Source organism: Aquarana catesbeiana, unplaced genomic scaffold, assembly GCF_042186555.1.
Source record: "Aquarana catesbeiana isolate 2022-GZ unplaced genomic scaffold, ASM4218655v1 unanchor240, whole genome shotgun sequence".
In the NCBI taxonomy this organism is placed as follows: domain Eukaryota; kingdom Metazoa; phylum Chordata; class Amphibia; order Anura; family Ranidae; genus Aquarana; species Aquarana catesbeiana.
In genome coordinates this window covers 227501-243525 of record NW_027362669.1, presented here as the reverse complement: position 1 = coordinate 243525, position 16025 = coordinate 227501, and the positions used below count along the sequence as shown (strand labels likewise).

The following is a 16025-nucleotide window of genomic DNA, read 5'->3' as shown; positions in this document are numbered from 1 at the left end:
AACACAATAGAATATACTGTGTTAAATAGTCACTACACTCACACTGACTGAACTATCCCTACATTGACACTAATGTAAAGATGAATGCTCACACTACACTCACCTTGATCTATCCCTAGATGCACACTAAACTACACTGACAATAGAATCAGAATAGAACACTAACTGTCTAATAGAACTGAACAGAGCCCTGTTCTATCTCTCTCCATTCCACTATCATACTACAAATGGCTGCTATGGAAAGAATACTTTTATAATGTGGGATGGGATTAAGAGCAATGAGCCATGATTGGATACAGTCATCATGACAGTGTCCAATCGTGGCTCTGACAGTGCTCTACGGCCTGATTGGGCGAAGGTTTCATTGCTTCAGCCAATCAGAGCTTTTGATGCACTGTGCAGTGGTGCAGTGCATTGTGGTCATTCGGAGGGCCGAACAAACGGCCATAGGACCCTATAATTCGGTTGTTCTGAGAACTTCCGAACAGCCAATGTTCGGCCCGAACTCATGCTCAGGCGGAACCGTTCGCCCATCCTTATTATTCAGTAATCAGTGGTATCCTAAATGTTCACATAAGACAAGTTTCAGAGGTCCCACACCACTGTCTCCCATCTCCTGAGACCAGTGGTGGTGCATCCATAAAGGGCGCAGGAGCGCCCCCCCCCCTCTCCTGTCACTCTCTCACATAGATAGATTCATGCAATGCATGAATCTATCTATGGTTGCCACTGCCACCGCCTATTCATGTGCCCTGGGCATATGAATTACAGCGGCGGGGTTTCTTTGGAAGCGCATGATTAGAGCCATGGGCTTTAATAGGCTTCATGATTAAGGCCGTGGGCTCTAACAGGCTTCCAAAAGGGTAAAAAAGCGGGCGCACTGCTGTGCATTCGCTGATTACTCCGTGTTGTGTTAGGAAATCGAACAAATCCCTTTCCTAACACTGACCCACCTCTCAGCCAATCAGGTTGCTCGGGTCTGGTTACCTGTCACCGCTTTTGGAAGCCTGACAGGAGGAGAGGATGTGGCTGCAATTGATGGGGTTTTTTTTTCAATTTGTTTTTCAGTTTGTTTGCGCCCCCCCCCAAAAAAAAAAAAAAAATTAGCACCAGACGCCACTGCCTGAGACTGAATACATTGTTTCTATGTGTTTATCAGATGATGGGGGATCTAGGTGGACCCTCCGTACTGCTCTCTCCTTTACAATAAAGTCTCCTCTTACCCGGTGATGTGAGGGGCGGCTGATTGTCCATCATGACGTCCTTGTAGAGATCCTTGTGTCCTTCTAAATACTCCCACTCCTCCATGGAGAAATAGACAGTGACATCCTGACACCTTATAGGAACCTGACACACACAATGATACAGTCACCATCCAGACACATCCCTTGTCTGTTACTGGATAATGTCCCAGAATTCCCAGAATCCTCCTCACCTCTCCTGTCAGCAGCTCCATCATCTTCTTGGTGACTTCTAGAATCTTCTCCATGTTGTGTCTCTCAGGTTTTAGGGAGTCACATGGAGGCACTGTGATGGTCATATGATCACCTGACTTCATAAGAGGAAATCTCTGTATTGAGGAACCAATAGGAATATCATGTTAGAATCCCAGAATGCTCCTCACCTCTCCGGTCAGGTCTGTGTTTTATTAATAGAGATAAGAGTGATGTCATGTGACCTCCCAGAATCCTCCTCACCTCTCCGGTCAGCAGGTAGATGATCTCCAGGGTGAGGTTTAGTATCCTCTCAGTTGTGTGACTTCGGTCCTCCTCCATCCTCATTGATGAGGTCATATGTGGGTTTCTCTGTAGACGGATAGAGGAGAATGTACTGTTTAGCCTCTGATCAGCTGATTGGTAAGAGCCAATGATGCGAAGGACTGTGTTCTGTATACATATATAACCTAGTCTGGTGTTCTGTATACATATATAACCTGGTCTGGTGTTCTGTATACATATATAACCTGGTCTGATGTTCTGTATACATATATAACCTGGTCTGATGTTCTGTATACATATATAACCTGGTCTGATGTTCTGTATACATATATAACCTAGTCTGGTGTTCTGTATACATATATAACCTGGTCTGGTGTTCTGTATACATATATAACCTGGTCTGATGTTCTGTATACATATATAACCTGGTCTGATGTTCTGTATACATATATAACCTGGTCTGATGTTCTGTATACATATATAACCTGATCTGATGTTCTGTATACATATATCACCTGGTCTGATGTTCTGTATACATATATAACCTGGTCTGATGTTCTGTATACATATATACCCTGGTCTGGTGTTCTGTATACATATATAACCTGGTCTGATGTTCTGTATACATATATAACCTGGTCTGATGTTCTGTATACATATATAACCTGGTCTGATGTTCTGTATACATATATAACCTAGTCTGATGTTCTGTATACATATATAACCTGATCTGATGTTCTGTATACATATATAACCTGGTCTGATGTTCTGTATACATATATAACCTGATCTGATGTTCTGTATACATATATACCCTGGTCTGGTGTTCTGTATACATATATAACCTGATCTGATGTTCTGTATACATATATAACCTGGTCTGATGTTCTGTATACATATATATCCTGGTCTGATGTTCTGTATACATATATAACCTGGTCTGATGTTCTGTATACATATATACCCTGGTCTGGTGTTCTGTATACATATATAACCTGATCTGATGTTCTGTATACATATATAACCTGGTCTGATGTTCTGTATACATATATAACCTGGTCTGATGTTCTGTATACATATATATCCTGATCTGATGTTCTGTATACATATATAACCTGATCTGATGTTCTGTATACATATATAACCTGATCTGATGTTCTGTATACATATATAACCTGATCTGATGTTCTGTATACATATATAACCTGATCTGATGTTCTGTATACATATATAACCTGGTCTGATGTTCTGTATACATATATAATCTGGTCTGATGTTCTGTATACATATATAACCTGATCTGATGTTCTGTATACATATATAACCTGGTCTGGTGTTCTGTATACATATATAACCTGATCTGATGTTCTGTATACATATATCACCTGGTCTGATGTTCTGTATACATATATAACCTGGTCTGGTGTTCTGTATACATATATAACCTGATCTGATGTTCTGTATACATATATAACCTGATCTGATGTTCTGTATACATATATAACCTGGTCTGATGTTCTGTATACATATATAACCTGGTCTGATGTTCTGTATACATATATAACCTGGTCTGATGTTCTGTATACATATATAACCTGGTCTGATGTTCTGTATACATATATAACCTGATCTGATGTTCTGTATACATATATAACCTGGTCTGATGTTCTGTATACATATATAACCTGATCTGGTGTTCTGTATACATATATAACCTGGTCTGATGTTCTGTATACATATATAACCTGATCTGATGTTCTGTATACATATATAACCTGGTCTGATGTTCTGTATACATATATCACCTGGTCTGATGTTCTGTATACATATATAACCTGGTCTGATGTTCTGTATACATATATCACCTGGTCTGATGTTCTGTATACATATATAACCTAGTCTGATGTTCTGTATACATATATCACCTGGTCTGATGTTCTGTTTACATATATAACCTGGTCTGATGTTCTGTATACATATATAACCTGATCTGATGTTCTGTATACATATATAACCTGGTCTGATGTTCTGTATACATATATAACCTGGTCTGATGTTCTGTATACATATATATCCTGATCTGATGTTCTGTATACATATATATCCTGATCTGATGTTCTGTATACATATATAACCTGATCTGATGTTCTGTATACATATATAACCTGGTCTGATGTTCTGTATACATATATAACCTGGTCTGATGTTCTGTATACATATATAACCTGATCTGATGTTCTGTATACATATATAACCTGGTCTGATGTTCTGTATACATATATATCCTGATCTGATGTTCTGTATACATATATATCCTGATCTGATGTTCTGTATACATATATATCCTGATCTGATGTTCTGTATACATATATAACCTGATCTGATGTTCTGTATACATATATAACCTGGTCTGATGTTCTGTATACATATATAACCTGGTCTGATGTTCTGTATACATATATAACCTGGTCTGATGTTCTGTATACATATATAACCTGGTCTGATGTTCTGTATACATATATAACCTGATCTGATGTTCTGTATACATATATATCCTGATCTGATGTTCTGTATACATATATAACCTGGTCTGATGTTCTGTATACATATATAACCTGGTCTGATGTTCTGTATACATATATAACCTGGTCTGATGTTCTGTATACATATATAACCTGATCTGATGTTCTGTATACATATATAACCTGATCTGATGTTCTGTATACATATATAACCTAGTCTGATGTTCTGTATACATATATAACCTGATCTGATGTTCTGTATACATATATAAGATGGTCTGATGTTCTGTATACATATATAACCTGATCTGATGTTCTGTATACATATATAACCTAGCCCCCCTCCCCCAAGGCACCCACCACCCATGTTGAGGGCATGCGGCTTGGTACGGCTCAGGAGGGGGGGGGCACTCGCTCGTCCCCACCCTCTTTCCTGACCGGCCAGGCTGCGTGCTCGGATAAGGGTCTGGTATGGATTGGGGGGGACCCCCACGCCAATTTTTCTGGGTAGGGGGTTCCCCTTACAATCCATGCCAGACCTAAGGGCCTGGTATGCCCCTGGGGGGGGAACCCACGCCGTTTTTTTCATTTAAAATTTGGCGCGGTGTTCCCGCCTCAGGATTCATACCAGACAGCTGTCAGCACTGCCTGTCACTCATCGCGGAAGGAAAACAAAGTTTTCCTTTCGCGATGAGTGAACCATCTCGGCGCTGGCTCCTGCGACGGGGCTCGCAGGTGTCAAATCTCGCAGAGAAATGCGGCGAGATTGACACAATCTCGCGGTCACCTACTGTAGTTTCCCAGAAAGTCCGACCGTGTGTACGTCCCATAAATCATTTGTTTTGAATATGTTTTAGAACAGAAAGTAAAAAGTATGTGTTTTTAAATGGTTTAGTATTTTTCATTTATAGCACAAAAAAAATCCAGAGGTGATCAAATACCACCAAAAGAAAGCTCTATTAGTGTGAAAAAAAGATATAAATGTGATTTGTGTACAGTGTCACATGACCGAGTAATTACTAGTTAAAGTAGCGCAGTGCTGAATAGCAAAGAATGTCCCGGCCATAAAGGGGGTAAAACCTTCTGGGGGTGAAGGAGTAATGTATATGTACTTGTCATGTGATTGGATAATTTATGGCAGAATGTGAAGATGAATTGACCAATGATAATTCCAGTCTAACTCCTTATCTGGATGTGCCTACCGTATATAAAGTGCTGTGTAAAGCCTAGAGGACGGAGATGGATCTCATTCCTTCACCTCCCCACGTCTTACCTTCTGTGTGGACAATAATGTCTTCTCTGATGGAAGACCATCTCCATCCCCATTCCGGGATTTACTGAGAAAATCCACAACTCCCTTTATATTTTTGGCGCCCGGATTGCAGAAATTTAGAAGCAAGTTGGAGAATCTTCTGACTGGCCAAAAACGTGAGTAAAGGTTTATTTCCAACTAAAATTTCTGTCTGAAGATTTTCTCTGCCCGGGGAATGCAGATCTGGTTTGTGGCCGATGATGACGCCATTTTAAAAAGAACCAAATTGAAGGGATGGCGGTAGTCTGGCTCTGATATGGTTGTCTCTTTATGTTCTACTAAATTGTGTATGAAACTGGCTTGTGGTTTTGGCAGGAAATGGCACAGCTAGGGTGTTGTGTGAGTGAGAAGAAGGAAGTGTGGTGACCCGTTCTATCTTTGTGTGTGAGTGAGAAGAAGGAAGTGTGGTGACCCGTTCTATCTTTGTGTGTGAGTGAGAAGAAGGAAGTGTGGCCCCCCGTTCTATCTTTGTGTGTGAGTGAGAAGAAGGAAGTGTGGTAAACCGTTCTATCTTTGTGCGTGAGTGAGAAGAAGGAAGTGTGGTGACCCGTTCTATCTTTGTGTGTGAGTGAGAAGGAAGTGTGGTGACCCGTTCTATCTTTGTGTGTGAGTGAGAAGAAGGAAGTGTGGTGACCCGTTCTATCTTTGTGTGTGAGTGAGAAGAAGGAAGTGTGGTGACCCGTTCTATCTTTGTGTGTGAGTGAGAAGAAGGAAGTGTGGTGACCCGTTCTATCTTTGTGTGTGAGTGAGAAGAAGGAAGTGTGGTAACCCGTTCTATCTTTGTGTGTGAGTGAGAAGAAGGAAGTGTGGTGACCCGTTCTATCTTTGTGTGTGAGTGAGAAGAAGGAAGTGTGGTGACCCGTTCTATCTTTGTGTGTGAGTGAGAAGAAGGAGGAGTGGTGACCCGTTCTATCTTTGTGTGTGAGTGAGAAGAAGGAAGTGTGGTGACCCGTTCTATCTTTGTGTGTGAGTGAGAAGAAGGAAGTGTGGTAACCCGTTCTATCTTTGTGTGTGAGTGAGAAGAAGGAAGTGTGGTGACCCGTTCTATCTTTGTGTGTGAGTGAGAAGAAGGAAGTGTGGTGACCCGTTCTATCTTTGTGTGTGAGTGAGAAGGAAGTGTGGTGACCCGTTCTATCTTTGTGTGTGAGTGAGAAGAAGGAAGTGTGGTGACCCGTTCTATCTTTGTGTGTGAGTGAGAAGAAGGAAGTGTGGTGACCCGTTCTATCTTTGTGTGTGAGTGAGAAGAAGGAAGTGTGGTGACCCGTTCTATCTTTGTGTGTGAGTAAGAAGAAGGAAGTGTGGTGACCCGTTCTATCTTTGTGTGTGAGTGAGAAGAAGGAAGTGTGGTGACCCGTTCTATCTTTGTGTGTGAGTGAGAAGAAGGAAGTGTGGTGACCCGTTCTATCTTTGTGTGTGAGTAAGAAGAAGGAAGTGTGGTGACCCGTTCTATCTTTGTGTGTGAGTGAGAAGAAGGAAGTGTGGTGACCCGTTCTATCTTTGTGTGTGAGTGAGAAGAAGGAAGTGTGGTAACCCGTTCTATCTTTGTGTGTGAGTGAGAAGAAGGAAGTGTGGTGACCCGTTCTATCTTTGTGTGTGAGTGAGAAGAAGGAAGTGTGGTGACCCGTTCTATCTTTGTGTGTGAGTAAGAAGAAGGAAGTGTGGTGACCCGTTCTATCTTTGTGTGTGAGTGAGAAGAAGGAAGTGTGGTGACCCGTTCTATCTTTGTGTGTGAGTGAGAAGAAGGAAGTGTGGTGACCCGTTCTATCTTTGTGTGTGAGTAAGAAGAAGGAAGTGTGGTGACCCGTTCTATCTTTGTGTGTGAGTAAGAAGAAGGAAGTGTGGTGACCCGTTCTATCTTTGTGTGTGAGTGAGAAGAAGGAAGTGTGGTGACCCGTTCTATCTTTGTGTGTGAGTAAGAAGAAGGAAGTGTGGTGACCCGTTCTATCTTTGTGTGTGAGTAAGAAGAAGGAAGTGTGGTAACCCGTTCTATCTTTGTGTGTGAGTGAGAAGAAGGAAGTGTGGTGACCCGTTCTATCTTTGTGTGTGAGTGAGAAGGAAGTGTGGTGACCCGTTCTATCTTTGTGTGTGAGTGAGAAGGAAGTGTGGTGACCCGTTCTATCTTTGTGTGTGAGTGAGAAGAAACAAGTGTGGTGACCCGTTCTATCTTTGTGTGTGAGTGAGAAGAAGGAAGTGTGGTGACCTGTTCTATCTTTGTGTGTGAGTGAGAAGAAGGAAGTGTGGTGACCTGTTCTATCTTTGTGTGTGAGTGAGAAGAAGGAAGTGTGGTGACCCGTTCTATCTTTGTGTGTGAGTGAGAAGAAGGAAGTGTGGTGACCCGTTCTATCTTTGTGTGTGAGTGAGAAGAAGGAAGTGTGGTGACCCGTTCTATCTTTGTGTGTGAGTGAGAAGAAGGAAGTGTGGTGACCCGTTCTATCTTTGTGTGTGAGTGAGAAGAAGGAAGTGTGGTGACCCGTTCTATCTTTGTGTGTGACGAGTGACAGCGGCGGGGTGCGGGGAGACTTGCTACTCTATTAGAAGTCAGCACTACGCGGCTTAAATTCTGCCCAGAAGTGCGCTGCACAACAAAGAAAAATAGTTGGCACTGTGACCAACGCGGGTCAGACCACTGCCCTTTCCACCTTCACCAACTTACAGAGCAGGTGCCACCATAAGACAGCTTGGGAAGCCACCTTATGGTGCCAGGCTGGGGGGGGGGTAAAATATCCTCAGAAGTAGCTCTGTACAGTGGAGTGGATGGGGGGGAACAGGGACTGTAGGAGAGGAACACAAATACACTTGTAGCCCCCTCCTGATCCCCGGCATCAGGAAGGGGTGACATTTCACGTCAGGGTGCTGGTTCTTAGGCATGATGGGTGTAAATATTTGCAGAAAAGATGGGCGCCAGACACTTTTAGGATAAATAAAAGTGAGTTTATGGCTCACAACAGGAAAAACGAGGGAGAGAGGGTTAGGACACAGGACACCCTAAGACAATATGCAGACAGATCAGAAGACTCCAAAACAAAACAGCACAGGTAGACAGCAATACAGAACAAGAGCCTTAGGCCTGCACCCAATGTTCTTTATTACGTAGCAACAGCTGTCTCCTATAGCAACCAAAAACTCACAGCACCGTGCAGGGTCTCCTTGGATGAGTTCCCCTCGATGCTTTCCCAGCCTCTTCACAGTCCCCAGCACATGAAGAGTAACCTCTGGTACTTCATCTCAGAACTCATCATTCTCCACTAGGGATGGGCGAACGGTTCAGCCCGAGCATAAGTACGGGCCGAACTTTCACATGTTTGGGGAACATCTGAACAAACGGGTCGTTTGACCGTTTGTTCGCCCCCCCGAACTGACCAAAATCCATTGCGGCACTGAACAGTGCATTGCAAACTCTGATTGGCTGAAGCAGTGAAAACATCAGCCAATCAGGGCACAGAGCACTGTCAGAGTCATGATTGGACCCTGTCATCATGACTTTATCCAATCATGGCTCATTCCCGCCCCACAGTATAAAAGTATTCTTTCAATGGCAGCCATTTTCAGAGTGATTTTGGCGTGGAGAGAGATAGAACAGGGCTCGGTTCAGTGCTATTAGCCACTTCAGCCCCGGAAGATTTGGCTGCCTAATGACCGGGCCTCTTTTTGCAATGCGGCACTGCGTCACTTTAACTGACAATTGCGCGGCCGTGCCATGTTGCACCCAAACAAAATTGACGTCCTTTTTTTCCCACAAATAGAGATTTCTTTTGGTGGTATTTGATCACCTCTGCGGTTTTTTTTTTTGCGCTATAAACAAAAAAAGAGCGACAATTTTGAAAGAAAAGCAATATTTTTTACTTTTTGCTATAATAAATATCCCCAAAAATATATAAAAAAAATGTTTTTTTCTCAGTTTAGGCCGATCCGTATTCTTATCAGAATCTCACAACTCTACCTCTCACACGTGTACAGATAGAGATAGCGGCGCTAATATAAATTGTGTAAAATAATGGGTCAGAGCAGCATAATGCCTATGACCCTCTACTTATACATAAAAATATTAATAATAATAATAATAATAAAGTGTCATGAAAAATATTATTTTTATCATGAAAAGAAATTTCTTTAACACCCAGTGAAAAGTGTCACTATAGATAATAATTTACAAGAAATGAATGAATAAGTTCAACAGTTGTTTTTCAATCTTCTTGTGTGAAAAATCTTCTACTCTTCCACCACACCACCGTGATAGTGACAGCACTCCCTCTGAAGAGCGCACTCACCAGATTGTATAGCCTCCCACTCTCGTGTAAGGCAAAACAGCAATTGAACCACACCTGGGTTGGATGTGATGAACCGTGACTGCAATCAAGCCGGCTCCATATGTGAAAAAATGAATAAAGTGCTCCACATACCGTGATACCATTTTGACAGATTTATTAAAATCACTCCAAACACTTCAATGGTTACACTCACTTTTAAACTGAAACATAAAAGCCTTTTTAAAAATCCACAGCAAGCAACAGGATCAGTGATCCAACAGTGCACCGCAGTTACAGCGGACCTGAAGTGTAAACTGGTGTATCTCTCACCCAACCTTCTAAGGCCCAGCCATCCAATCGGTGTAGTCCTCCTCAGACAGCGGCATCTAATGTCAGTGCAATGGAATGCCGTGTAACCATGCCCAATATGTATTCTTCTACATATTTTTGGTAAAAAAGAATTGGAATAAGCGTATATTGATTGGTTTGCGCAAAAGTTATAGCGGCTACAAAATACGGGATAGATTTATGGCATTTTTATTTTTTTTTTTTATACTAATAATGGTGGTGATCTGCAATTTTTATCATGACTGCGACATTATGGCAGACACATCGGACACTTTTGACATTATTTTGGGACCATTGTCATTTATACAGCAATCAGTGCTGTAAAAATGCACTGATTACTGTGTAAATGACACTGGCAGGGAAGGGGTTAACCACTAGGGGGCGAGGAAGGGGTTAAGTGTGTCCTAGGGAGTGATTCTAACTGTGTGGGGGCTGGGCTACCAGTGACATGACACTGATCACTGCTCCCAATCACAGGGAGCAGTAGATCACTGTCCTGTCACTAGGCAGAACAGGGAAATTTCCTGCCTCTCCATGACATGATCGAGGGACACTGGCGGACATCGAGTCCGCGGGTCCCGCGGGCATGGTCACGGAGCTTCTGCAGTGGAAAAAAAATACAGTCCCTGCCACCCACATGCCCAGCGCCTGAATGCAAGCTTGTCAAAACTGTTGGCTCTCCAACTTCTGCCTTTCAGCCTTGTGGATTCTACCCCCTTCCATGAATTCGCACAATGTGCTGTACCACAAAAGCCGTTCCATCTCTCTACCATCACATGGAAGGGAATGTTCTGGCATCGTTGGGCAAAGCAGTCAGCCGTAAAATCCACCTTATTGCTGACACGTGGTCCAGCAATCATGGGCAGGGACTATATATTTTGTTCACAGCACACTGGGTAACGCTGCTTGCAACTCGAAAGGATGCAGGACAGGGCTCATACAGCTGGTGGTGATGATGTCAGACCTGTGAGCTCTACCCCCCTCCTTCTCTGCCACCTCCATGCCCTTCTCTGCAGGATTGTTCTATGAACATCAGGTACCCCTAAGCGTTCAAAGGGCTATTCCCAGAGTCAGGCTAAAAGGTGCCATGCAGTGCTTCAGCTGGTGTGCTTAGGGGACAGGAACCACACCAGAACAGAGATTCTTGCAGCTCTGCAAGGACAGACCCAGAGGTGGTTCACACCACACCAGCTGGAGCCAGGAATGGTGGTGTCCAATAATGGCTCAAACCTCCTGTCCGCCCTTAGACAGGGAAAGTTGACACATGTGCACACATGCCTGGCACATGTCCTCAATTTGGTGGTGCAGCATTTCCTAAGTACGTATCCAGGGTTGCAAGATGTACTAAAGCAGGCCACAAGAGTCTGTAGCCATTTCAGATGGTCATACACAGCCAGCGCTCGGTTGGCTGAAATTCAGCGGGCATTCCACCTGCCCGTAAACCGCCTGATTTGTGATATGCCCACCAGGTGGAACTCAACTTTGGGAATGCTTCAGAGGCTATTTTTTTTGGGCTTTATAAATTTAATTATTCTAGACATGGTACAGATCTGCCACTTTACAGGTAGACTAAGGGGATGCCCCAGGCACTATATTGTAAGGAATTTTTTAGGCTTTCACTTTAAAAATAAAAAAATCACTGCTCAATTAAAAAATGACGTTTTTCACAAACTTTTTTTATTGATACATGTCCCCCAGGGCAGGACCCGGACCCCTATAACCATTGTATGCCCAATTACTTGCATTTAAGCCTTCAAAATGGGCACTTTTGATTTTTGACGTTCGGGTCCCATTCACTTTAATGGTGTTTGTTATTTGGGTCCGAACTTTCGCGGTGTTTGGAAGTTCTGGTGTGAACCGAACAGGGGTCCGTTCAGCCCATCCCTATTCCCCACATGCCCCCAGGAAACAAAAAGCTCTCTCTGGCAGAACCTCTCTCATGCCCCCAGGCAACAATAAGCTCTCTCTCTGGCAGAACCTCTCTCATGCCCCCAGGCAACAATAAGCTCTCTCTCTGGCAAAACCTCTCTCATGCCCCCAGGCAACAAGAAGCTCTATCTCTCTGGCAGATCCTCTCTCATGCCCCCAGGCAACAAGAAGCTCTCTCTCTCTGGCAGATCCTCTCTCATGCCCCCAGGCAACAAGAAGCTCTCTCTCTGGCAGATCATCTCTCATGCCCCCAGGCAACAAGAAGCTCTATCTCTCTGGCAGATCCTCTCTCATGCCCCCAGGCAACAAGAAGCTCTCTCTCTCTGGCAGATCCTCTCTCATGCCCCCAGGCAACAAGAAGCTCTCTCTCTGGCAGATCATCTCTCATGCCCCCAGGCAACAAGAAGCTCTCTCTCTGGCAGATCCTCTCTCATGCCCCCAGGCAACAAGAAGCTCTCTCTCTGGCAGATCCTCTCTCATGCCCCCAGGCAACAAGAAGCTCTCTCTCTGGCAGATCATCTCTCATGCCCCCAGGCAACAAGAAGCTCTCTCTCTCTCTGGCAGATCCTCTCTCATGCCCCCAGGCAACAAGAAGCTCTCTCTCTGGCAGATCCTCTCTCATGCCCCCAGGCAACAAGAAGCTCTATCTCTGGCTGATCCTCTCTCATGCCCCCAGGCAACAAGAAGCTCTATCTCTGGCAGAACCTCTCTCATGCCCCCAGGCAACAATAAGCTCTCTCTCTGGCAAAACCTCTCTCATGCCCCCAGGCAACAAGAAGCTCTCTCTCTCTGGCAGATCCTCTCTCATGCCCCCAGGCAACAAGAAGCTCTATCTCTCTGGCAGATCCTCTCTCATGCCCCCAGGCAACAAGAAGCTCTCTCTCTCTGGCAGATCCTCTCTCATGCCCCCAGGCAACAAGAAGCTCTCTCTCTGGCAGATCATCTCTCATGCCCCCAGGCAACAAGAAGCTCTATCTCTCTGGCAGATCCTCTCTCATGCCCCCAGGCAACAAGAAGCTCTCTCTCTCTGGCAGATCCTCTCTCATGCCCCCAGGCAACAAGAAGCTCTCTCTCTGGCAGATCATCTCTCATGCCCCCAGGCAACAAGAAGCTCTCTCTCTCTCTGGCAGATCCTCTCTCATGCCCCCAGGCAACAAGAAGCTCTCTCTCTGGCAGATCCTCTCTCATGCCCCCAGGCAACAAGAAGCTCTATCTCTGGCTGATCCTCTCTCATGCCCCCAGGCAACAAGAAGCTCTCTCTCTCTCTGGCAGATCCTCTCTCATGCCCCCAGGCAGCAGACAGGCTCTCTCTGACAGAGCCCTCGAGCACATGGCCAGGCCTTTAGACATCAAAGAAATCCTGGACAGCCGCACTCCAAAAATATTTGCCTTTATTCAATAAAGTGTCATCCAAAATACAGGTCACAGCAAAGTGGAACAAAGCCTTCTCGTTTCGCACTACACAGAGTGCTTAGTCATAGCGAGGCCTCAGACTCCAGGCTTCACCCAACGCAGCTGTTCCTCACACATCTGCACCAGACCAAGGTCTGGATGGGATGGCCCTGATTACCTGACTTCCTCAATTCAAATATATACCCTCTCCCAGCATCCTCAGTGGCCCGAGACCTCTACTGATTGGCTGAAAGAGATATGCATATACATAAATTAGTCTCACTGCAGCTCATCATACTAATGCCAAAGGCAACAGTGCTATCTATTGACAAAAGGAAGGAACCACAGCTAAACCAGGCTTAGGAGAAAACCCAAATGATCACAAAGACTATAAATCAGCCAGGTGAGTTACCACCTAGCACAGCTAAATTTACCAGTAGCCCCTGTTTAAGGCAAAGGTGCTGCACACTGTACACAGCATAGACTACAGCCACCCCTGCTGCAGTGACCCGCACTCAGCTGTCTCTCCTGCTCCCCCTAGTGGTCATGCTGGAACAGGAAGCACAGGTGACAGAGCTGCGACTGGGTACGGGTTCCAAGAGTTGTGTTTACGTTTCCTGGGGATACATTTATTACTGCACTAAATAAAGAGAGCCTGTCATAGTGTATAGGACTACGTCTCAGGACTCCTTTCTCCCACCTGCCAAGAAGTTCAATCCGGGAACCCCTCCATCCAACCACATCCAGACATGCAGCTTGGGCACCGGAAACAGTACTCTCCTCCTCTCTATATACAGTATACATCATCCATTTATACTTTATCTATATGGAGACTACACAATATACAGACTTCTGATCTATGGTATCAGTGGGGGGAAGTTATACACAGAGATATATAGAATGATACAGACTCTCCTCTCTATATACAGTATACATCATCCATTTATATATTATCTATATGGAGACTACACAATATACAGACTTCTGATCTATGGTATCAGTGGGGGGTGTTATACACAGAGATATATAGAATGATACAGACTCTCCTCTCTATATACAGTATACATCATCCATATGGATATAGACTTTGTTTAAAGCAGTCAGAAGAACGATTGGTGGGGTCTCACCTTGTTAGATCTGCCCATACATCCTCCAATCAGATTCCTTGTGCTTCCCGTCAATAAAGAGACCTGAAAATAGTTCTAGAAAGGTGAAGAGTCTAATCACAGAAGATTCTGGAAGATAAAACCTGGAACCATGGCACCAAGAGAGCCCAACTTCTTCTATTGTATGAAGATCGAATGTGTGTGAATAAGAAGTTAATGTGAATGTTACTTACAATGATTTCCTAATGCAGGAAGAGGAGGCGGGGGAGGGGGTTTTCTTCTACTTCCTCTATCCGAGTCTGCTGTCTTCTGTCAGTTCTTACATAACTCATTACTCGGAGCTTCCAACTTCCTCTTTCTATACAGAGATTAGAACAAGTCTAAACCTTCCTCAGGCTGGGTGTATAGGGGGTGTAAATTTGGAGCGATATGGTCGGAGGATTTCTGAAGGGTCAATATGTTGGTATTCAGAAGAATCAACTGAAAATATCTAAAAAATAATTTTATTTACAATTTCAACAAAACCTCATTATATAAGAATAAAAACATGTTCCATCATAAATACTCCTCAGACTTTGATTTGATAATCCATGTCCATGATGTCTCCATGTATACATCCACCATACACAGACTGGTTGGGATACCCAATCTGATGAGACCTAAACCACCGGTTATCTACCACAGATTTTCCCAACAGAATGTACAGACAGACCATGGACAGACCTCCACCTTTCACAGAAGACTTCTCCTTCTTCACACTGAGATGAAGGATCTACAATTCTATAAATCCTAATCAATAAGATCTGATCATACAGATTGATCATTATATGGAAAGTAAGTATGGAGTGTGGGGGGGGGGGGGTCACTCAAGTGTAGCTCCTTCCATGAACTCCAGCCCGGTCAGTGAAGTACATTTCAGGGCTTTCTGTCCACTTTTATTTAAAAGGAAAAGTTCAAAACCTCACACAAGGTGACCCCCATAGGGGTTTTCACCATCACTATGACAAAACAGAAATTTTCCAGCCTCCTGGCTATCTGGACTCCATAGTCCCTAAGCCGATCTCTGTACAGACTCCCCACATTGATACAAAGAAATCCCCAACAGATAAGGGAGTCTCCAGCTAATCCCCATAAACACTAGTCGGGTCCTCGCCCAGATCACAGGCTGTGTGTCATAAGGAAATCATTCTGGACGGCTGCACTTCCAATAATTCTCTTTGTTGAAGTATCATGTGACAGGAGGTAACAGATGGAGCAGGGGACAAAGAGGTAGATGCGCTTCACCCGAATGTTAGCGCTTAGTCATTACCTATTGGAACCACAATAACCTATATACTGCTCTAATGTGCAGACATCCCAAGTCTCCCATGAGTCGCGGGAGTCTCCCAAATTTGGCTGCGGACTCCAGGACACCTGCGAACGCTGGGCGATCTCCCGAGTCCGTCTCGCCC

At 44.2% G+C, this 16025-nt stretch overlaps 3 protein-coding genes across 16 annotated transcripts in view; 1 reads left to right on the top strand and 2 right to left on the bottom strand.

The window, feature by feature from the left end:
- LOC141122091 (uncharacterized) overlaps positions 1-16025 on the bottom strand; it is a 531020-nt gene that overhangs the window by 381377 nt on the left and 133618 nt on the right. The window lies entirely within an intron of this gene.
- Positions 1-16025, top strand: part of LOC141122092 (uncharacterized) — a 183146-nt gene that overhangs the window by 111490 nt on the left and 55631 nt on the right. The window lies entirely within an intron of this gene.
- LOC141122097 (gastrula zinc finger protein XlCGF66.1-like) lies at positions 1098-14891 on the bottom strand. The gene is made up of 4 exons (XM_073611927.1): positions 14596-14891; positions 1698-1805; positions 1436-1570; positions 1098-1347 (listed from the first exon to the last, which is right to left on the bottom strand). Exons 1-4 carry the CDS (start codon positions 14611-14613, stop codon positions 1156-1158), a joined length of 453 nt encoding a protein of 150 aa, XP_073468028.1. The 5' UTR covers positions 14614-14891; the 3' UTR covers positions 1098-1155.

Coding starts and splice junctions, on each gene's coding strand:
- LOC141122097 (XM_073611927.1), bottom strand. Junction 1,571..1,697: donor TCTACCTGCTGACCGGAGAG/GTGAGGAGGATT, acceptor TCCTCAATACAG/AGATTTCCTCTTATGAAGTC. Junction 1,348..1,435: donor TGGAGCTGCTGACAGGAGAG/GTGAGGAGGATT, acceptor TGTGTGTGTCAG/GTTCCTATAAGGTGTCAGGA.